The 25123-nt window shown below is 35.3% G+C and overlaps 1 protein-coding gene across 1 annotated transcript in view; it reads left to right on the top strand.

The window, feature by feature from the left end:
• The window catches only part of ERBB4 (erb-b2 receptor tyrosine kinase 4), a 307627-nt gene that overhangs the window by 244021 nt on the left and 38483 nt on the right, over positions 1–25123 (top strand). The window contains exons 19-23 of the mRNA XM_036319579.1: positions 11031–11186; positions 13425–13500; positions 14684–14830; positions 17606–17703; positions 19304–19474. Of these exons, the coding sequence (XP_036175472.1) occupies positions 11031–11186; positions 13425–13500; positions 14684–14830; positions 17606–17703; positions 19304–19474 (648 nt within the window). The remainder of the gene's footprint in view (positions 1–11030; positions 11187–13424; positions 13501–14683; positions 14831–17605; positions 17704–19303; positions 19475–25123) is intronic.

The following is a 25123-nucleotide window of genomic DNA, read 5'->3' as shown; positions in this document are numbered from 1 at the left end:
ACAACAAAGATAGTAAGTATTTATTAAAGAGATAGCACCATGGCCAGAGTCACAAGTAGCTCATGCTGAGACTTGGCTTCCTGATGGCTTCGAGTTATACAGAGGAAAAGTCATTAATCATGGTGACTAAGGGAGCTAGGGTCATTGTCAAGATCATGATCTCTACTGATTGGTCAGCACTAGAGTAGGGGGTAGATTCAGAGAAAGCGGTAACTATTCATTTACATTCATTTACATCAGAACACAGCCCTAGCCAGTTTTGCTCAGTGGATAGAGCATCTGTTTAAAACATGGTAGGAGGAGTGTAGTAATGTATGGCAAGGGGGTGTTTCAAGTAAAGGGAACAGTAAGTTCAAAGACAAGAAAGCCAAGAGAATTTTCAGGTTAGCTTGGGCCATAGAGTTCCAGCTGAGGAGTTCAAAGAAAAGAAGCTAGAGTGACAAACAGAGTCAAGTTGCTTAAGGACTTTCTTTAGCTACAGGAGAGAAGAGGCGATTCAGTGCTTATGCATGTGCATGCGTGTGTGCATGTGTACACACATGTGTTAGAGGGAGGTGGGGACAAAGACACCAGCATTTTCACAGCAGTTCAACCTGAGGGTTCAATGACTATGGATGCCAGTAAAGAGTCCTGAGATAAAGAACCAATAAAGTATTTATGAGCATCTGTGAGGCTCCCTGGGGAACCCCAAAAATACCTAGAATATTTTTAAGGGGCAAGCAGGTTGGGCCTAGAAAAAAAGTGAAATCTGTGTTATATCTATGACACTGTCTGTATCCTGAAGCCTATGAATACAACAGAAACCCAGAAGACAACTTCTTACCAGTTAAAATAGGAATAGGCCATCCTCCTTTCATAATTATGTGATATCGGATGCTCCTATGATGATGTTGAGCTAGAAAATGAGTGAAAATATAAAGCAAGAATCTTTTTCTCTTATATCCCTTTGCAGGTGTTAGAGAGAAAGCCTTGGGATTCTGTCAGAGGGAGCGTGCAAAGATTAACACAAAGGAGATGCATAACACTGGGCTTCCAAATCGACTGTAAGGGACTGAGAGGGAAACTGAAAGCTCGAGTTCAGATCCTTTTGAGGGCTATTTTTTTTCTCAGATCCTGCAGAGGAGCATGGGTCAGAGCAGATGATTGGAAAGTAGCTAGTTGACTTCCAGTGGGAAGTGTGTGGGTATCGCCCTGTGAGTGTTACATGTGCTGTATAAGCGTTGGCACAGTCGACCCTGGAGAGCACTTAGTGTTCGAGGAATTCCACTTTCTCTTCTTGAGAAGATACTTATTTAAAAAATATTCAGTGGTTATAATGAAATTCAACTGCCTGAACTCATAAGCGAGTAAACTACACTCAAGAAAACACTCACTGAAACTCTTTAATTTTGCATGATGGCAGAAGTTTTGTTTTGTGACAAGAATATTTCAGAAAAATTGATACCATTATCGTAAGAAAATTGTATAGACATATTCCCACTTATTGAACTGCATGGCTTTCAACCCACAGCATGCAATTCTGTGAAAGTACAGAATATTAGGAATGATCTGTTTCTGCTCAATTATAGCTAAGGTGTCAGATACTCAACCTCTTCCCTATAGCGTTTGAATGTATTTGCACAATATGTATGCTCAGAGAATGGCTCAGCTTCTATCTGTTAATCTAGAGGTTGCTGTATTAATAGGTTGCACACTTCATTGATTTCTAATTAATTTCTTAAGAGACACAGAGGGTAACTACTGCATCCCACAGATATCTTTGTTCTCAATGCAACCCACGTCTTTATTGATCAGCTGCCTAAGGAGCAGAAGTAATCCATTCTAAGCATACTTCTCTGAGAGTGTGGACACTCTACAATTCACTCCTCCCAATGTAATTATATTGGCAAGAGGTCAGGGAGAGGGAAAAACTGTGTGCTGTGGTTAGTATTCCCTTGTTCCAGGCCAAGGAACTTTTACCTGCAATTTATTTAGTAGGAAAGCAGTGGCTTCTCACTTATGCTTTTTAATCTTCCTTTCTTTACTTGTGTATTTTATTATTATTATTATTATTATTTTCTTGCTCTTTAAGAGAAGTTTGAGTTCCAAGGAGGATGACCTGCAAATTCTTCCAATGAAAATTTTCAGAAGTTTGGGTAGGGTAGCAAATGCAATTTTAGAGGAATTTTTGGAGAAATGTCGGAACAAGAAGACAAAAAAAAATACCATTATCACTGCCAGCTTCAGAAATCTGTACATAAGTCCACATACACTCCTGCTGTTATTCTAATATCACCTTCCGGGGTTTGGGCCTAAGTGCTGCAGGGTTTGCTTTACTCTATCCCATCACAAATACTGTAATCTTTGAAATTTGCTCCACCTGCACTACAAGGAAAAAATCGCTACTGCTTGGACAACCTTGCAAATTTTGGGTTTTATCATTCATTTAACCCAACTACAAACATGTAATTAAATGACAGGGAATCTAAAAATTGTCAAAAACACATAGTTCAATTCACAAACAGTTTGTAAAGTGCCTCCAGAGGCACCATACTAGGGAACCCAGAGAAATTAAACAGGTCTGTTTACCAGTATAAGCCTCAAATGTTTATTATGCACAAGAGTTTTTATTTCATTGAATTCCCAGAGAACCCCTTTTCTGTACAATAATCACTCAGTTACATAAGCTGTCTTTTATTAGTTTCATATATGATTTCATAGTCTATTGGCTATAATGGTAAAATTATTGCCTCTGGAGTCAAGCTGCCTGAAGTCAAGTCTTGTTTGTCCTAAGCTTTGCCCTCCACTAGCTATGACCCTTGGTCAAGTATCTTACTTCTCTGGTCCTCAGTTTCCTTATCTTGAAATGGGAATAACAGTAGTACAAATCTGAGTACTACTCAGACTTCTGGGTCCTTCTGAGTTCCTATATACAAAGCATTTAAAACAGGGCCATGGCACAGAGTGCTTAAATATTAACTTTATATACCCAAACATTCAGAATAATAACATACATCATTACATTGTGTCCTCCCCATGTGATTTCAGTGTTCACAAATAATAAGCATCTCCATGTTGTATTTTCTATTGTGACCATGGCTGTTATTGTGTGTCCAGATTCTCCTATGCTAAAATTACTACTAAACAGCACATTATTTATATTGTTAAGCAAATTTATAGGATCACACAAATAGTGTTAGTGCTCAATTTCGTTTGTTTAGTGTCAAAGACATGGAGATAAGCTTGGTGTTCATCAATAGGAAAATAGACAATAAAATGACAGTGCATGCCTGCGTGATATATGTGTATATGTCTGAGTTTGTGTGTAGAATTTAATGCAACAATGATAAGCAATAAGCTGGATTGCATATAGCAACATATTTGAATCTAAAGAAAGCATAATGAGCAAAATATGAACCTATTTAAGACATAATACTATTTATGTATTAGAAATAGCAAATACACTTTATAAAAATATAGATAAAATATGTAAAATATGGATGATGGATTAGAAGAGGATGATGCCGTGGATGTTTATCATGGATAGAAAAATGGGATTGGGGTGGAGAATGGAAGGGAACAACAATAATAACACACTTGAATTATAGAGTAGGGTTAGCTCAAAATGATGTGTACCTGAGATTACAAAAGAAAACAAAGAAGAAATTCACACACATTACCTTAGGTTGGCTCCCAGAAAACAGTGTCTGAAACTGACTTACATGCAGGATGTCATCTGGCAAGTGTTCTCAGGAACAACATCTACAAGGCAGTGAAAAGCAGTATTACATAGAGGGGAATTCTGGGCTATCATTAAATTGCAACTGAGGTCTCATCCAATCCTATGTAGTACCGTGGAGCCACAATAGCCTGTCATAATTGTCCAAGGGGGTATGGCCTTTGTAACCCTGTATCAAGTGATTGCTGAGTGTAGCTGCCTCCTGTGAAAGGGTGAAACCCTTGCAGCATGGCTCCCTTTACAGTTGGGTTGGGGGTTTTAATGTCTCAAAACTGATGGAACTTTAATGAGAGCCATCAGCAGCCCACACATTTGAAAGCTGAGCTTATCAATACTTTGGTACCTCAGAGGTTTCTGGCTGGCACACCACAGCATCTACTACATGCATATGAACACACTCAAAAAATATTATTGGGACTCTGTGAAAAACATGTTTCAAATAGCAACAAATAATATTTTCATTGCACATTATTCAAATGACAGAAATTCGGTTGTCTTCAGTATTTCAAAATCTCAAGAACTAAAGCCTGGCCAGGTCTCTTGAAGATCATAGGTGCAATTGGAAGATGTGAGAATTAAGCATTGTTAACTCCAAGCCAGTTTAGGAGAGTTGTGTGAATCTGCATTCTTCCTCTGAGAAGAATGATAGGAAGAACATTCAGGAACAAAGAAAATGAGAAACAGAAGGTATTTCACCTAACCCTGCTGAGTAACCAGTTGGCTGACTGTTCTTTTGCTTTATAGTGATCAAAGATTATTTTTAATAAGAGGGATGAAATGTGGAGGTTATTTGTTTATTTAGAAAACCATGGTATCTTAGAAGATCAAGGTTTTTTACAAACATGATGACATTGAATCTACAAAAAAATCCTCAGGGTAGATGCTATCATTATCCCCCATTTAATGGATAAGTAATGTGAACCACAAATAAATTGACCAAGGTCATATAGCTAGTAAGTAGCCAGGTTTATTTCTAGTCTGTCACCTTAAACATTGGATGCACTGAACTTGTCTTCTGCTAAAACATATTCATGGCTCTCACTCAACATTTAAAGGGGGAGCATCTAGTCTACCTCATTCTTTACTACTCTCTGTGTCTATTAATGGACCACAATTTAATATTTTAGATAGATATATTTTACAGTTCCTTCTATCATGGAATAAAAATTCAAAGCTAGAGATCATTTAGGCCAATCTGTCACTTTTATAGGAGAGGTAAAATGAGAGTACCTGTGGTCATAAAGCTAGCGAGCAACATGGCCAGGACTTCTATCTTGCAACATTCAGGTCTGTGTTCTTTCTATGCTCCCATGAACCAGCTTTTGCTTGTTGAAAAGACTTCTCCATTGATTCAATTACAGAGCCCCCTTAGTTTCCCTCATTCACTATTTGCATAAAGTCAGTTACTTCATTAAGGATGTCCCTTTCTTCCCTTGAACACGCTCATATCTTTAGCTCTAACAGTAGAGAGAATTATAGTTGGATTTTTTTTCTCAGGGATAGAATTACTTTCAGAAGGAAAGGTAAAAAAGAGGAGTTATTTTCATTTGAAGCTACCTTTCCTGAAGCTTCCTTTTATTAAGAAAGCTTCAGGTTATTAGAATGAAAACTAAGAAGAAGGAAAAAAAAAAAAACACTCTTGCTAACTCCAGAGATTAATGCCTGTGAGAGCTGACTGCAGCTTGAAATTTTTAGCTCCACACGTTTCATGAAATTGTCGCATGGCCTATATATGGGAAGCAAATATTTATTGTCAGAAATAGCCTGGTCTCTCTTGACTTCTGTTAGCTTCCTGCAGCTGGGCAGAATTCATTTTCACATTGAATTAAAACAGTAATAATGCAGTTTTGCTAGACAGCTCTGACTCAAATATCATAAGATTAAAAAGAAGGTCATTGGTAGGTACTCTTCAATACTGATATTTTAAAATTAAGTCACTGATCTTTTTTCTTATAGAACAGTTTATATGAGTTGATTCTTACCATAGATTAAAACTTTAAATTCAATTTTAATAAAATTATCTTTAGATTTTGTGTTAAAATGAATTTCTGAAAGTCGAGTAAAATTTGACTTTCTCTAGCTAGTTCGTATTTATTGATGCACATTTTAAGAGGTCTGAGCAAAAAAGAGAACAAGCGTTCCTTGAAAACTTATTACAGTATACAGAGCAAGTATGAAAAATGGTAAAATTATCAATGCTTTGGGTAATGATAAATTCTGAATTGTTTGTATAAAATCAGACTTTTAGCACCTAGACCAAGAAATAGACAAATGCCCCTAAATCCCTGGCTGATATGGCTCAGTTGGTAGAGCATCATCCCATGCACAAAAGGTCATTGGTTTGATTTTGGAACAGGGCACATGCCTGGTTTGCCAGCCCAATCCCCAGTAGAGGGCATGCAAGAGATAAGCCATGTTTCTCTCTCTCTATCAGCTCACTCTCTCTCTCTCCCTCTCTCTCTCTTTCCCCTTCTTCCTTCATCTCTCTCTAAAATCAATATAAACATATTTTTAAATGCCCCTAAAACAAGTCTACAAAAAAGTCCCCTCAGTACTGAGTGATAGAAGGCAGAGACTTTGGTACAACAGATCTACTGTTTTACTTACTCGTGGTCAATATTCTCCAGTAATGAAAATTTCAACCTATCTTGTTCATGAACTTTGTCTTCACTAAATTCCTGAATTTGTGATGTATTTATGGAGGGCACCAAATCTTTTAATAGATTCCCTAATTTTTTTCTTCTCCTTAGATGATAGCATCTTCAGGTGTATTATACTAGTATTAAAATAATACTTTGAACAATAATGGTTCTCAAATTTCTATCTACACATTAATAACAAGTAGGTTATGGGTATACGTATCATAATTTGCAAACATGTATTGAATACCAACTGTGACATATATTAGTTTAGGTTCATAGATTTTCTGAAATAGGCAATTCAAGTTAATGAGGGTTGGTGATTCTTATGCACACTAGAACTATTTATATCTAAATATGGAACAATAATGGAAACATGCTTGTTCTGTACTTACTACGTGACAGTTACTTTTTAAGTGCTTTACATATATTAATCTATCTAATCTTTACCACAACCTGTGAGATAGGTGCTATTATGACTGTTTCTAAGAGGAGGAAGGTGAGTGACAGAGATTTTAATTAACTTGCCAGATTCACACAGCTGGAACATGGCAGAGCTCAAGTTTGATTCAGACAATTGACTCCAGAATCTGCACTCAAACCCACCACACATCCTGCATACCCTGGGGCCAAAGCAAGAACTGAGTTTCCAATTTATACAATTCAAATCCCTGCTATATTATAAAATGTTCTATTATTTAGCTGTATTTTAAATATAAATGCAAATAACTCAATCACCTGCATTATGCCCTGAAATTCACAGAAATATCTAATATTTTTTCTCAAAAGTACTAGGATATTTTATAGTTATATGACTGTGCTGTGTACATAGATTTTTGTATGCCCATATGACACTGTGACCTATGGAGAGAGGGGTAGGCTTAAACGTGCAGATTTAGGGGCCACAGCAAGGCATCAAATCCAAGTGCCTTGACCTCTCTTAGCATCAGTTTTCTCACATTTAAATTGGGATGAAATCAGTATGCATCTCATAGGGTTAAGTTAACCTACGGATGTAGAAGTGCTCAGTTTAATGTTTGCCATGTTCTAGGTACTCAGTCAGTTTTAGCTGTGATTGTCAGTGTCACTGTTCCCAAAATGTATTCCACCTGAGCTGGCATGGTAAGGACATGAGAGTTTCAACAGGGCAGAGTAAAAGGTATCTTTTCAATCAATACTGTATCCCTCTATCACCACGAGTGATTGTTCTTTAACCATCTTTGAACTTTAAGGGATATCAGTTTATTTTTGTCTGTTTCTGATAACTACTTACTTCCATAATTGCATCACATTCTGATTTAAAGAGTGATTTCATTTTGAAGGAATCTAGCAGTGAATATGACTCTAATGAGAACTTCAAATAAAGAAATCCTATCTTAATGACTGTGATGTGCAGAAACTGTTGTTAACAATCCATAGACGATTCAACACTCTACTTCAGGGTGTGAAAGTAGAACTAAGGTGGCATTCAAAATTAAGGATTTGAAAGTGTGCATCTGTACAATGATGCTTCAAGTTACAAAGCAACCATACAAATGTATTTTGATGGCTTGGTAATAACATAGATGCTTCTGTTTTTATTTATTTTAATGATGGTCGGGTGGGTGCTGAAAATTGGATAAAGATTGTCATCTGCTTTCCTGAATTGACTTTTCATTATTTTGAAGAAAATACATTTTCTGGATAAATATTATTGAGGTTCAGGATACTATGTCACCTGCTGAGGCTTTGTATAAGGAGTTACAAAGAATTTCAGAGTTTTTGAAATTTTGCTTGTAACATAGAATATGTCATTAGAGTCTTGGTGAATGTTAGTTCCCCATTGGTATAGCATATACCATTATTCCTGCACATGTTTAAGAAATATACACATGGTATTTCCATTAGGATAATATTTACTTAAAGGAATCATTATCTACCCAATTATAGAACACACACACACACAAAAAAAAATTATTCTCAAGTTATTATCCTTTATTATTCGGTCAGTTAACAAGGATAATTATTGTATTTTAAAAATTTACCTTGAAATCTATTTCGTAATATTCTTTCTGGCTTAGTTTAGTTGAAGATTTGCCCACTCATGTATGTAGAAGCTGGATGAATATCATAAAGGATACTAGCAAAATAGTGGGATCCTGAAACAGAAGGCCAGATGCTCTCAAGGGGGTACATCTAATAATTAGCTAAAGAGGATGTTTGAAATTTGCCTGGTATGGGAACTGAAAAAATATATATGAAAAATGGATATAGCTCATAGACTGCCAGTATGCAACCTTCATTTTACACTCTCATCTCTTTCTTCTGGGCTGTGGCAGTGGCTCCTGACTTCAGCTATATTTGTGTCCAATCTATCCTCAGGACACCGATAATTGTCTCCCTCTCCTTTTTAAAACAACTTCTGCATCACTACATTGAATGCTGCACAAAATGAAAGGCCAATTCTCTACCATGACATGAAAGGGACCCTTCTTGGGTCTAGTTTCTCCTTTTTTTTTCTGTTTTACCACTCACCATTCCCTTCCCCTTATATATTATTCTTCAGAAAGACAGAACTACATGCCTTTGTCCTAGTATGCCATGTTATTGATGCCCCTGTACTTGTTCTCTCTGTCTGCAGCTTTGCCTTCATCTTGTCCAACTGGTGGCTATTATTCAAATCTTACTTATCACTCAGTATCTCTTTAAAGTCTCTCTCTCATATAGGCTTGCTAGGCTGTACTACAAACAGTCCTTAAGATACAGTTGTCTTAAATGCCTTACATGCATCACCTCAATCCACTGGAGTTTGTATTCCACATCTGCCCACTTTATTAACTTAGCTCTGTCCTCCTTTAATGCAAAGACTTTGACTCTTTGTCTTGCTGGTGTCTAGCACAGTGCTAGGCACATCGTATGTGTATCCTGTAATTGTGTGTGGATCTGAATATTAAGTTGCCTACATACTTTCCATATTCTGATACGAGTGTGGTAAGAAAGAGAATAATGCATGTTATTGTAGACATTTCTTAGAATGACAAAATGAATGATGATTATCTCTTAGGCAATATGTTATTTTCTTGTTCTTTGTTTTTTTATCTTTCAAGGCACCTAAGGACTATATGCTTTCAGATTCACTTTACTCTAAGAATGTCCGGTTAGGCATAATCAAATAGAAAGCACTGTTTAAAAAAGAGGGCAAAACCCCCATAAATCCCAGTCAAGGGTTGATTTCAGGAAACACTAATACCTGTGGTGTCACCAACTGCTGACTGACTGGACCATCTCAGGCACTGTCTCCACTGGTTGTGTTTAATGGACACTTATATAGAGTTTGGCTCATGATGTTGTTGGAAGCAATCTTCTCTTTACACTACACTGGGCATACAGTTCATAATTTTCTGACCTGTGTGATTTATGTGTCTGTTTTCCACAGCTTTTGTTTTGATATCAGAAACCATTAATCCTTCAAAGTCCTGAAGTTGTAATGTTAACTGCCAACTGCATTGATTTGCAATTGGCATGAGAGTATGCTTTAACCATTTACAAAAATTCTGATTTGCTTTGGAATGACAACCTTTTCTTTTTTACCACTGAAATCCTCCAATAAAGAATACCCTCTAACTCTTTAATAAAAATATATTTACTTAAACAAAATATATTCATTCTAGGCCTCTGAATTCATTTCTTTGGCTTTATATTAACCTTTTCATTAAAGCTAGTGTATAATGACTCGTAGTTCCCCTACTGCTGAGGTAACCATTAATAATTATTGTTTCTATGAAATTTTAACAATCTTTGTAAATACTAATATATGTTATCTATACATAAGTGACATAGATATAACATATACATATCTGAATACATATATATATATATATATATATATATATATATATATATACACACACACACACACACACACATATATATACATGTTATATTGTAGGGTAAGCCAGCTATATCTCTTGTTGGCAATCAGCAATACATTTTATTTTTAATTACCCTATATGTTTCATGAAGACAACATATTAAAAGCTATTTTGAGGGTCATTAAAACTATGTAATTCATTCATGTGTTCTTATAACCACTAAAAATGTCATTGAAGCCTTTTTTAAATTACAGGCTTTTAATGGCTGCAGGGTATTCTTCACTTTTTGCATAATTAATAAGAATAATGTAATTCTGCAGACTTGATAGAACCTATGATAGTGATTTTTGGCATCATCAGATCTTTATATGAAATACCTTCCAAAGTTATGAATAGTTGTATTTGTTTGGAGAAGGCATGTATTGGGAAGATGACATGGCACAGGAGTTATTGAGAAGAAAACAATTAGGAATATGTGGATCATTCCAAATATATGTTAGCTTATCTACGAAGACACCTGCACACCTCAGTAATGAGAGTGTTTTCAAAAGAACATCAAGTCTCTAGGGAAAAAATGATCTAACGTTTAGCTTGTGTGCAGGTAATTTATTCTTCTTTATAGGAATCCAGGGAGAAAAGGCAAAAAGCTATTTGTTGTTGACTTTTTTTATCCCAGGTTTTCCCTAATTTTGAAAATATTCCAGGAATCTACTTCACTTAGAAAAATTAAGCATTTTAAGCTAAATGCTGAAAATTCCCTTTTAGTCAACAGAAAAGATGAGGCATTAACTGACTGTCATTGGGGAACTTGGTGTTTTTCAGGGAATGATGTATCTGGAAGAAAGACGGCTTGTTCATCGCGATTTGGCGGCCCGTAATGTCTTAGTGAAATCTCCAAACCATGTGAAAATCACAGATTTTGGACTAGCCAGACTCTTGGAAGGAGATGAAAAGGAGTATAATGCTGATGGAGGAAAGGTGAGTATCTTTCTGAGAGCAATGTTGCTTGTAAGCATATTATGGTATCCTTTAATCTACTTATATTTTATAGGAAGAAGTCAATAAGCCTGAGATTTAAGAGATTACATAATCCCAATTCTACCATTTACATTTTCTCCTGCCAGGGTAAAAATACACAGAGAGAATTTATTGCCAACTTCTCTTTCTCAAAAGTAGCTCAAACAAAACAATGCATGTCTGGACCCAGGCAGTCCTTATGTCAGGCCCAGTGTGCGAAAGTGGGTGGGTCCTTAGGGAGGGACTCCAGAAATTAAACTGTAATCGAGGCCTATAGAAATTGTTGCATTGATCCTAAAAGCATAGAACTGACTCTTACAGAGAATACAATTGCTCTCTCATAGGCTGGAGAGAAGCTTGGCTGTTTACCTAGACCCATAGGAAGTTTGACCATCCTATTTAACTTCTAATCCTCTTATAGCAGATTAAACAGATTCCTCTTATCTGGCTTTTTTTGTTTTTAACTTTTATCATAGTGTAGAAGTTACCAATTTATTTATTACCTAACTCTTTCCACTGAAATGTAACTTGCTATATCCCAGGGGTCTGAATAGCTACAGTTTCTCCTAACTTTTATGACCCTCCAGCCCCAGGCACTGCCTGACAGCTGTGCCCTGCCTCTCTAACCCACCAGCTGTTCATGGCTTACATCCTGTCTTTTCCCATTCTTGGCTAACAAACCAGTATGGTTTTCTTGTGGAGGTCCTTCTAGCTGGACTTGGGGGAACTTAGATCAGTAGAAGCCAAATGAAAAAACAAAAATGCAGCCTTAACTTCTGGTGACCCAAAGCTAATACTAACAAAAAAATTGCCATTCATCATGGACCATCCAAATATATTTTGTAAATATTTTGAAGTGATAGGCTTCCAAGTGCTTATCATTGATTTTTATATTCAGTTCTTATATAATCATATGTATTCAAATATTATCACAAGGCACAAAAATACAAAATTTATTTTTAAAAATACAACTGCAGTTTTGTAGTATTGTCTGGCTTTTTCCTTGATTTTATTAGCCTATTTTGCCTGTTTATTACCTAATCACAGCAGTTTGAGACCACAGCTTTGAAATTCACTGCAAGACTGCACAGGAGCAAAAGTCTATAAATCACATGACTTCACTTGTCTTGAGAACATACAGCTGTAAGATTCGTCTAAAGCAAGATTCATTATAGTTTTAAATGCCTAGTAACCATTAAGTCTTTATCAAGCCACCTGTGATTTAAACTTACTTCTTCACCACAATGTCCGCAATCCATAAAGTCAGCTAACTCCTTGCCCATAGGGAAATTATTTTCAATGTGTCTTCTGTTCCCTTTCACTGAATGCCATGATTCTGTCATGAAGTTACCTTGGTATCACCTTGGTGAGCAGCCAACCTCATGCTTTCAAAGGCCTATTTAGTTTTATGCTTTCAACTGCCAAGTAGCAGTGTTTATCTTTATTCCATAGAATCTAGTTATATTTTCAGCTATATAATGCCACTCTTCATAGTGAAACTCATTCTGCTGACCCATCAGCAGCAAGGTATGTGAGTTGCGTTGTTTTGCTTGTAGTGATGGTGGGTTTTGTACTGATTCCCTCACATTCTTTTAAATAATTTCTGTACTGAAAATGGTACACATTTTCAACACTAACTAATCAATATGAGAGAGATCATTTGTGGTTGAGGACCAGAGCAAGACTAACTTTGGATTTTTTATTTTATTAGGTGTTTTAGTGAACAAATTATATAAAAGGAGAGGAAAGGGGGCAAGTGTGGAGAGTCTATTTTACTGGTGGGTTGACATTTGTCTGAGGGTGAGAAGGGATAAGTGAGAATTCAAGGAATCTGATTTTGGAGGAGATATAATATGATCCCATTTTATAGAAGTGCATGTGTTGGTGTTTAGAATTGTAAAATAATATTAGCTAAGTTTAATTACTAGATAAATTAAAAATTATAAAAAAATGATGCTTATTTTGTTATTTTCGTTTTCTCTGTTTATGAAGATTTTAAAAAATAAATATATCTTTGGGTTAACTCATTTTAAGAATTTTTAAAGGTCAATTTATTTGTTCCCTGTATTGAAAACAACATATTTACATTTGCAATACACAGTCAAAAAATATAATTGAAGCAAGACTCACATTTAAGAAATCAATATAGAAAATATTTTTATATAACTATAAAATTTTCACTTTTTTATTTCTCTGTAGATGCCGATTAAATGGATGGCTTTGGAGTGTATACACTATAGGAAATTCACCCATCAGAGTGACGTTTGGAGCTATGGTAAATGAATGATACTAAAATGTTATATGATACTAAAAAATTATATGCCTAGGACATGACTACCCACCATGAGCTGCCCAATTAGAAATTTATGATCAAATCACCCTGTGAGGTTCCATAGAACACCTTTTTTTTCATTCATAGAAGTGTTATGAGCTTAAAAAAGACTTCAGTTTGAATAATTTATTACAGATGGCAGTGGAAAAGAAAACATAGCCTTAATTAATAGGTTTTACATTAAAAGATACTGAAACTATGCATCAGTGACACTTCTCTTGGTAAAACTATTGTGCCCGGATACCTATTTCTGAATGTGGAGTCTTTATCCTCAGGAAAACTATATATTTTAGTTATATAATTACTAGATTATAATGAAGAAGAGATCTGTAATGTATGTATTATCGCTCAAATCAAAATCATTATTATCATCAAGGCTGACTATCTGCATGCTCATATTTTAGGTGTTTGCTTTTACCAAGAAAATCAATGTTCTGATGATTCAAGAATGTGATGTTATTATCTAAGAAAAAAATGATTATTAATTTCTTTCAATTTTGTGATCCCCACTTCACATGTATAATATCTTACATATGGATTATTTCTCACTCAGGTTCTCATATGTCCTGAAGAAATGAATCTATTTTTATTCCACTTGTTATCTTTGTGTTAGTTAAAAAGGGAGCCACAATTATTTACCCTAACAAAAGCCAATCACTCAGGAACACCAGCTTAGCCTTTAGAGCATTTAATAGCAAATATGTTAATCTTGAATTTAGTCGATATCAGATTTTACCTGCAATCATGTTTACTTGGTGCTGAATACACGTGCATAGAGTAAATAAATGGTTTTTCCTGCTCTAATGTGGTCTAGTGAAACTTAACTCAGGTCAGCAAACATCAGCATTACTTATAAGTAATAAGTGGGGAACGGACATTTTATTCTGACATCCATCCTGAATTGTCTTGGTTACCCATTGAAACTTTCAAGACAATAATAAAGTAATTAAATTTCTTACAAAGATTTTGCCATTTGGTGTCTAAACGAGTATAGGAATCAGAAGAGCTTTTTTAAAATCTATTTTTGATTGCCCTCTGGGGAGCATTCCTTTGCCACTTGTGTATTGCTCAGTTGTTCAAAATATATTGTTAATATGCTTACATAAGAATTTGATCTCCAATTTAGGAGTCACCATATGGGAACTGATGACATTTGGAGGAAAACCCTACGATGGAATTCCAACCCGAGAAATCCCTGATTTATTAGAGAAAGGAGAACGTTTGCCCCAACCTCCTATCTGCACTATTGACGTTTACATGGTCATGGTCAAATGTAAGAGCAAAATAATTTCATCACCACCATCATCATTCTTAGTAAAGTGGCAGTACAGATTAATCTACCTGCATAATGTTTTTGTATATTGATAAATATAAAAGCTCAAAACCTGTGTTTTTTTGTGTGATTATTGTTAAAAATAAGCTGTATCATGCTTCTGTGCTATAAAGTCAAATTATATGATTTTTATCATTTCCATGACAATCAAATTGTCTTACATAAAGAGATGTAACTAGTCCCAATATTAGTAATTTTATAGGAAAACTAGAGGCCCGATGCATGAAATTTGTGCAAGGGCCTTGGCCCCGGCCCTGCCCACTGCTGCCATGGCCCCCCCTACCAGCTTCGGCTTTATCTGGAAGGAAGGACATCTGGTCTAATTAGCATATTATGCTTTTATTGTTATAGAAACCAGGCTAAATAAATGATCTAAATATAAAGAAAGAAAGCCTGAAATTGATAGCTTAAATATGAATGAAATGAAAATGGGTTTTTTGGCCACAGGAAATGATCCAGGCAGAGGGGAAGTGGGTAGACATGAATCTACATTGAACTAAAAAGATTACGCATGTTTACTTACTTAAATTTGATCATTTGTTTACGTCTAACTCTTACTTTTCTTTCTCCTTTCTATGCCTAGACATGTGTTTTAGAAGCCAAGGCTCTTAATTTAAATAGAATTAGAAAAGTCTCTGGAGTTTCTGACTTAATTTAAGCGAGATTAACATTCAGCAATCTTTCTTGTGTAATTTGGGGTTTTCCCCTTTTGATTTGCACAGGATTAGCAAAGAAACAAACTGGTGAAGGTGAATAAGCATCTTATTAATAAGAGACTTTGGACCCAGGTCTACCCTATTTATATTCATGACATGTGTGATACATTCTGACAGTGAGGGAAGAAATAAAAAATGTGCTTTCCAGTGCAGGTCAGCATGCCCTTTTCTCTAAGCATAGTTCTATTTACTCAATATTTAGTTAGAAAGAAATTGAAACCTCGCTGTGAAGTTAACCTTTTTTTGTTCCAATAGTTCCAGAAACACTATCTTCTGATTAACATCTGGCATCAAAAGTATTACTCCCCTTCCCGCCCCCCCACCCTCCCAGTGGATGCATGTAGAATACAGAGCATTTCAACTTTGTTAGGAGAAATAAAATTCAGGTGTAATTAATGATATACAAAATGACACCCAAGGACGTTCCAGAATAAGAATAAAAATTGGACTCCTAGACAAAAGAGAAAGGAGCTTTATGGCTCTACTAGTGACCCGATGCACAGATTCGTGCACATTGAAAGGAAATTAATTAGAAGGCGGCCGGTGGGGCAGGACTGGGTGAGATGGCCGGACACGGCCTGGAGCCAACCTCCAGCAGTCCCTCCCCGGCCGGCCACACCTGCGGTGGTGCTGGGCTCAAAGGGTGTCTGTAGAGTGAGCAGCACCTCTCTGGCAGATGGGGGTCACTTGGCCTGTCCTGTGGGGATTGGGCTGAAACCGGATTTCTGACATCCCCCAAGGGGTCCCGGAGTGTGAGAGGGCACTCTGCAAAGCTGCTGTCATACAGGGTATGGAACACAAATGCAAGTGTGCAGTAAACCAGATTCGGGGCCAACAGTATCCCAGCAACAACATAACCCACAACCGAAGGTGGAATCACGTGGCCCCACGAGGAATTGGGCTCCCTCCTCTCTGGTTCCAGGCTGCGTCACCCAAGAAGCACCACTGCCAAGTCACCGCAGCTTGGCAGCTCCTACATTGAGCATCTGCCCCCTGGTGGTCAGTGTGCATCATAGCTACCAGTCAGACAAACACTTAGCCTTTCATATATATAGATTGGATCAAGCACTGACCAGAAGTCATTTATGGAAGAATGTTTAAAAACATGCACACATTATATAATTTGATCCCATAACTAGCATACAGGATTATTTAGATACTTCATTTAAATACCCTGATGAAATAATGAAAAATTAAGAAAACTTTGCCCGATAGGGAGTTTTACCTTGCTTTTAGGAGTTTTAATACATATGAAAAGGGTCATTTGGCAAGAAAATCAAGGAAAGCTTAATACTTTTATTTTTGTCATCAGCTACACAGAGCCTGGGCAGATGAGACCCATTTTATCTAGACTCCCAGCTAAATAATAATGCATACCCTGAAAATTGCTGAGAGATTTTTTTATTCTGAAAAGGCTAATACTAAAATAAGCTAATGGTGATTGCTGAACAAACATTACCAATCACTGTACACTAGTTTGCTATTGTTTTTATTTCCCCCAACCAGGGAAAAAGGTAACATTAAAAAGTTGCTTTCTATTCCTTTTGTTGTTGTTTTTTACCCTTTGTGCTAATGCACCACATTATAACCAAAGCTGTTATTCCATGGCACCCCTGATACAAAATAATAAATTATATTCCAATCACCTCTTCTATAACCATCAAAGAAAAATTTTAAAAGAGAATTCTCTCTATACCTAAGAAAAAACTATCTGAAACTCTGTAAGTTAGTACAGTTAAACTAGGTTATATTTTTTAGGAAGAAAATGATTTTAATTGAGATCATGAAAATACAAACTTCTGTTATCCTATAGTATATTACATTTAGTTGTGTCAACAAACTGCTTGAAGTAGAACCCTCGCCTTTTGGATTGTTTCTTTCATTAGCTTTTTTGTTTTTCAAAACATTACTGTAAAAGCAACATATTTATGCTATATTTTCATAAATTCCATGTCCCATTTCTTCCTGATTATGATTTTTATTGCATGTGAATTTCTAGGTTGGATGATTGATGCTGACAGTAGACCAAAATTTAAGGAACTGGCTGCTGAATTTTCGAGGATGGCGCGGGACCCTCAAAGATATTTAGTTATTCAGGTTAGTACATATGACAGATTTTTAAGTATTTCCCAATGGCAAACTCACTACAAATATGAGTGATATCTGGGCTTTGGAACTGTGGAAATCACCCTCACAAATAGATTAACTAAGCAGAATATCATGTGAAATGACTTATGGGAAAGAGCTTTTACTTGATGTCAGAACACTTCTAAGCACCTTCCCTTAGTATTCAAGTGCCTCTGCTATTGAACAGCGAGATAATTATGATTATCCATCTACATAAAAAGCCTTTATCCTCAGACTAGCTTTCCAGCACTCTGCTTCTTGTTAGCATTATATGTGTCATGTTCATTGTTATAATCTTCCCTTTTCAGATCAAAAAAAGGATAGATTTTTATCTTAATCTTGTCCATGATTGAAGACAATAAAGTAAAGCTTCAATATATTGATATTTTATTTCATAGAAAACTATTTTTTATATTTGTTTGGGAATATATTTAGTATCTAAGCATAACTCAGATTAAAATGAATTGATATAGATATAAATTAAATAACAGGCTAAAAGAAGATGTCATGTTTAACACTAGAAAAAAATGGATTGGGAGCCTTAGCTGGATTTGTTCAGTGGATAGAGCATTAGACTGTGGACTGAAAGGTCTCAGGTTTGATTCCAGTCAAGGGCACATATTCCAGTCAAGGGCCTGGGTTGTAGGCTCAGTCCCCACTAGGGGGCCTGCAGGAGGCAACCAATCAATAATTCTCTCTCATCATTGATGTTTCTATCTCTCTCTCCCTCTCCTTTCCTCTCTGAATTCAATAAAAATATATTTTAAAAAATGGATTGGGTAATTTAAAAAAGTATAAAATATTTTTCTGCGATTGATTTTTACCTAAACCATAAACAAATAGACCTTGGCTTACACTCAATAAAACAAGGTAGTGATTATCTTCATATCTATAGTCTGACATGAAGATAAAAGCTAGGTATTACAAGATAATGATTTCCAACTATCCCTCTCAAATTAACTTTTATAAGCAGACTACTTACCAAAAGAAAAATCACATAACTTTGAATATGAAATAGATGAGGTAAGAAAGAGTATAACAAGGGTTTGGGTGTCTCTCCCACTCCTATTTATGTTACGCGCCACGTTGGCTGTGATTTTGAATGCTCTCACTTCAACAATGTTGTGTGCTGTGGGACAAATCATGGAGCCTATGCATCCTGATAACTCTACACTATTAAACAAACCACCCTAAAAACAAAGATTGATAAATCAATTTCCTTTATTATTTATTCTTAAAGTCAAATCCCAGACACCATGTTGGCAGTAAAGCCGACCGTTACTCTCAGATCTGAAATGTGTTTTGCCTTCCTCAAAACACAGCATTTTGCCTTATTTATCTCTAATGGCATTTAGTGTATCCTTCTTGTATTAAATGTGCCATGCCTTGTTATATCTGAGCATTTTAGAGGCTCCTTTTTGGCTGGAAGTTATGCTAAAGAACTATTTTTTACATGAGTACATGAATTTTCAAACATTGGTTTTGATATTACATAAATTTACTGCAAAGGCCATGTATTTAAGATAAAAGGAAGAATCAATTTTTGTGTTTCTGATGGGCAATCCTTTAGGGTGATGATCGTATGAAGCTTCCCAGTCCAAACGACAGCAAGTTCTTTCAGAATCTCTTGGATGAAGAGGATTTGGAAGATATGATGGATGCTGAGGAATACCTGGTCCCTCAGGCTTTCAACATCCCACCTCCCATCTATACGTCCAGAGCAAGAATTGACTCAAATAGGGTAAGAAGTAATTATATACCAAGTATCATATTAGTATCATATTATTACTGAGAAATGAAATTATGTAAATATATTTAAAGGCTAAAATTACAAAACAATTTTATACCCCAAATCAGTGTGATTACTAGCTTAACAACATACCATATACCATACCAAAAACAACTATTCTAAACTTGACATATGTAGTTAATTTTGGAATAAAACTATAGAATACAATATGCACTTTGAAATATCTTCAAGATTTCAGGAGGGGAAACATTTTCTTTATCTTAAGTAAATTAAAACAAATATTATTTTTAAAATTCTAAAACCAATTCAAATGATTAAAACTGCACATGTATAAATAAATGAATTTTTTTATCAAGATGGGTTTTCTACTTTTCTTTCTTAATAAGATGATATAACTTATTAGTCAAGAGGTAATACCAATACAACTCTCTTTCACTCAGAAACATTAAATATTTTGTCAAGTTGAAGCAGAAAGAGAAAATTGTGCAATCCTTTGAATGAAATTAATAATATTAGGAGGACTGCTTAATCATTTTGAAGATGTAGATTTGTTTTGAAAGAAATGTCTGAAAAGAATTTGCATTTCACTTATCATATTAAGCTCATTCTCTATGAATACGATTCTTTTTCTGAAAACTGTCAATCCATGTATTCAGTTATATGTTTATTTTAAAATGTTATTCATAATTCATTCAGCATGTATTGAGTATCTCTGCATGTGAAGCATTATTAGACACTGGAGATTGAAAGAATTTCGACATACCTCCTGCCTTCAACAGTGCCCAGTAAATGAAAGAGACACACAACTATAGAGACAGAGTACAGCATTAAGTGTTGCTACCAAGAATTGGCCATTGTATAACAAGGAGAAGCAGTAAAATAATGTTTGTAATCTTTTATTTTCATTGATAAGGCATAAATATGATGCTCAGTTTTTTTTCTAAAGAGCCATTCTTTTCTCCAAGTCTCCTCCTCCATCTAAGAACATTATAACTTGCGAAACAAGGAGCATTCTAATTGTCTTGACCCTGGACATAATAAAACGTTCACCTTGCTGCTCATTCTCTAAAATAAAGTTGACAGCAATAATAAAGTAATACCTAGTATTTCTTATATGTCAACACACATATAGTGTCTTCTAATCCTTCCATCAGTCCCTTGAGATCCTATTATTATTGTTTCCATCTTAAAATGAGGAAACTTGTCACAAAGTGATGTGATTTGACTAGTATCACACAGTTAGCCAATGGAAGAGCTGGTTTCTAATGCATGCCGTCTGTCTCTACTACACACGCTATTGCTTCAGAGTTAATAGAACGTGTTATTTTCATGATACGGCCGTTTTTATTGACAACAACTTCAACATGCTATTTGGGGAATTCCCAGGTGATTTTCTTATAAAATGCATCCCCAACCTGCCCAACACCTTTTGCCCAGCCTAGAAGGTCTGATATAGAAAGAGTCAGTGGTGGAGATCTCAAATAATTTTTCTTTTCTATGAAAAATATGTCTTGCATTCCAGTGGGGAGGGGATATAACTAAAAGATTTAAAAATTAAATCAACTAACAGATATTGACAATCAATCTCTAATGGGAAGGAGCAGTGGTTAGGTGTGTGAAAGGGGCACCTTTCTTTTCCTCTGCACATTTAGCAAAATGGCCAAATTATGTCTTCGGTATTTATAATTCTATGTGACAACTTTATAGCTTTTTATTAAAACAGGGAAATTTTAAGGAAATTGTTTTCCTTTCTTAATATGAAATGCTACAAAGTCCAAAAGTTTGAATCTTTCTCTTCTCATAAGAATTCTCAAATTCCAAATTTCACTTCATTTTAATTTATACTCAATGCAAGGAATGTTTAATAATGATTTGAGGTAACTAAATAGAATTAATGAGAAAAAAGTAGAACCCACAGAAGGAATTACTTGGTCCTCAGCCATCATTTCTTATTCTACATCATTACTTAAACAATATTATCTGTACTATTCTTTTTACTTTTCCTGGTCATTGTTAAAGGAATTATGCTTAAATATCGCTTTCATTTTCAGGCATTAAAAAGCTTCATTAGTCATCTATGTTATTCTATTTTTTCCCAACCTGGCTTTATGTAACTTTTATGGTAATTTTTAACATGTGAAAATTCCCCTACCCCCTTCTTTTCTATAAAGCTAAGTTATGTTATGTTATACTTAAAAAATAGGTTACTTCAGTTTTAGGAATTGTGGATAACTTAGGTGGTAAAGGAACATCTTAAAGTGAATTTTAATCTGATGTTTCTTAAGAATATTCTTTGGACTTTAAAAGATAATTATCATAAGACTAGAGGCCCATTGCACGAATGGCTGCCGGCACCGGTTTTCCTCCGGCACCCAGGACCCAGGCCTTCGCTCCGACGGAGCCTTCAATCTTAGCTCCTCTGCTTCGCCACTACATATGCAAATTAACCACCATCTTTGTTGGCTTAATTTGCATACTCTCCTGAATGGCTGGTGAGCGTAGTGGAGGGATGGTTAATTTACATGGTTGTCTATTATTAGGTAAGATAATTCTGTTTTCTTGGATAGTGACTGCTCACTAGCCAAGCAACTTTAGGCAATGTTCTGAATAACTTTACGACTTTTTTTTCTTCATTTATAAAATAAACACATTAATATTTATCTAAGATGATTATTAGGCATATGACTTTGAAAAATTGCAGAGTATCTGGCGTGTCCAGCAAGTAAACAATTCTTACCATCTTTTTAGAATCACCCAAAGATACTTGGTTGAAGACCAACTAACTATTAGTAAATAAGAAAAGCAAAGTCTATTTATTCAGAGAGTGCTATAGCAAAGGCATCAGCCACCATGGCTAATGTTTTGGCAGAGACTCAAAGGCAGACAGAGGAGAGAGAAAACTTTAGTGGGAGAAAAAGGAAGGCTTTGAGTATGTTCTGTTTGGAAGTTGTTGTCCTGAGGAAGCTGTATGTGGGCGGAGTAGAAGTGGGGCATCTTATGTGATTCATTAGGGGTACATATTTTGCTTTTTCTGATTGTTCCTAATTTGAAAGTGGGGACAAAAATGAAGGAAGCTGTTAGTTATTACACAAGCTTTGGTGCCTAGCCACTCTGACTCAGTGGTTGAGTGTTGACCCATGAACCAGGAGGTCACAGTTTGATTCTGGTCAGGGCATAGGCCTGGGTTGTGGGCTCCATCCGCAGTCGGGGTTGTGCAGGAGGCAGACGATCAATGTTTCTCTGTCATTGATGTTTCTGTCTCTCTCTACCTCTCCCTCTCTATTTTCTGAAATCAATATAAAAATATTTTTTAAAAATTTAATCTTGATAATTTTGAACCAACTGTTACACAAGTTATCGTTTAGCTTCCTGAACTGCTCCTAGAGATAGTAAATCTGACATAGCCAACTGGCTTTCTGGGCCATGTGTGGCACATCTGGTTTCCTGGGAAGGTTGCTGTCAGTTGTGGGTTAGATCTCTATTTTTAAATATGATCTGGTCATTGTCTGTTTGTATAATCAATCTATCAATAGGTTTTAGGTTCTATTGCTACCTTATTTTCTCTCTTGATATATTTACTTAAATACATTTTGCCCAACATTCCAATTAAATGTTCAATACAGTTTTGAAATTTCTGCATACATTTATTTTCTGTTAATGCAGACTTATTTTTCTTTCAAGTTACCTCGATTTGTGTTTGTTTGGTATAATGAACTGTACATTAAATGCAACCGCAATGGATAGGTAATAAATTAATGTGGCTAAATATATTTTAGTTTTAATAATAGTATAAAGTTTAATGTAAAAGTTTCAGTGCATTTTCTTATAGAGGATGACATGAGTGCAATTGTTACAGGACCATTCAGTCATTTGTGATGAGTAGTTTTAAAGATGAAATGCCCTACCTCTTTGAAAACATATCAGCTAATTCCAAATTATCCTGGCCAACAGAGACAGGGAGCCTTATAGCTGCTGCATAAGGTGGAGCCAGAGACCCACCATACATTCATCATTATAGTTTAAACTTCTTTTTGATTTTTTAAGGAATAACGGTATTAACAGATTTGTACTTTATTCTTCCTTCCCACTCTCCCAAAGATGGGTATATAAATGAGTTGAAATATAGCTAAATGTAGTCAGAAGAAGTAAAGGATGAGTAAAATAAGAGTTTGGTACCTCAGATTTTTATCACTTTCTAAATAATTGAGTATAGGCTAAATATCTGGCAACTCAAAATATGTGACTTCTATGTTTACTTTATTTTGTACCACTATCACATTGCCCTCAGATAAGATTTCATAACTTTGATAAACATATTTTAGTAAGGCTACCACACACATTGTAGTTATTTTTGATGTTCTTACCAATTCATCACTTAAAAAATAGAAATAAAACATTGGTCTCCCTGTAAGATTTATAATATTGTGCTATATACGTTTCTAGTAATGCATAAAATAGTAGAAATTCAGGCAAAATGATGATGCAAAAACAATAATGTTATTCTTAATAATGACATTTGAAAATATGAGAACTTCATCTGGATTTGTCTTTGCAGTCCAGTAAATCAAAACCATGACCTTTATTTTATGAAATAATAAAAATAATGATAATAATATCAGCTAAAGCTTACTGAGTGTTTACTATAACCCAGGTACTATGCTAGGTGCTTAATATTAACTATTTCACAAAGCTCTATGAATTAGGTGTTAATATTTGTCTGGTTTCAAGAGTTAAGAAAATTGAGCTGTGAAAAGTTTAGGTAACTTACAAAATGATAAAAAGCAGAGCTAGAACATCCAGCTTTCGACAGTCCCACATGGAGTCCTATTCTTGACATAGCAACTTACTATTAAATTTTTTGCTATTTATGGAACAAACACTTTTGTTTCACTCAATGGTAACTGGCTAACAGCAACAAAGTTAAATGTCAAGAATTTCACATTCTAGAACCAACTCTTTGACCCTTCAGCCTCGGCCACATCATTTAATCAGACTCAGTTATTTCGTGTCAATGATGAGAGATGGAAATAGATCACCTGTAAGTTTTTTCTAATTTTAAAAATACCTTACCACAGAATGACTTTTCAAAATGAAGATTATATTTATGCCTTAATTTACTTGTGAAGAGTATTTAATTGGAAAATGACCGAAAGCATATTGGGCTACTCCTCTACAAAACATTTTTTCTTATGTGGTTAAATATAGAAGAGGAAAAGCCCATAGTTAAGGAAGCGTCTCATAGCTAAATGATGTAGTGGGAGAACTTCGTGATGCTGTTACAAGGTTACTCTGGTTGAAATTTACCAAGGATCAATATCAATTCTAACCGCAGATGCTACTTGATGATAAATGATTGTAGACTCAGGAGATTGGTTTTACATTTCTTCCAAAATATGTCAAGGATTCCTGCAAAATATCCTTAGTCTGATGCTTGGGATTTTTTTTTTTTTTTTTTTGCTTTTTTTAAAATGTATTTATTTATTTATTTATTTATTTATTTATTTATTATTTATTTATTTATTTATTTTAAGTTTTATTGCTTAAAGTGCTTGGGATTTTTTGTTTGTTTGTTTTATACCTTATCTACTAAGCTAAAAGAAGGAGCGCTTCCTATTAAGACATTCTATATCACTGGGTATT

The sequence above is a fragment of the Myotis myotis genome, unplaced genomic scaffold, assembly GCF_014108235.1.
Source record: "Myotis myotis isolate mMyoMyo1 unplaced genomic scaffold, mMyoMyo1.p scaffold_m19_p_8, whole genome shotgun sequence".
NCBI lineage: Eukaryota > Metazoa > Chordata > Mammalia > Chiroptera > Vespertilionidae > Myotis > Myotis myotis.
This window is presented reverse-complemented; position numbering and strand designations above follow the sequence as displayed.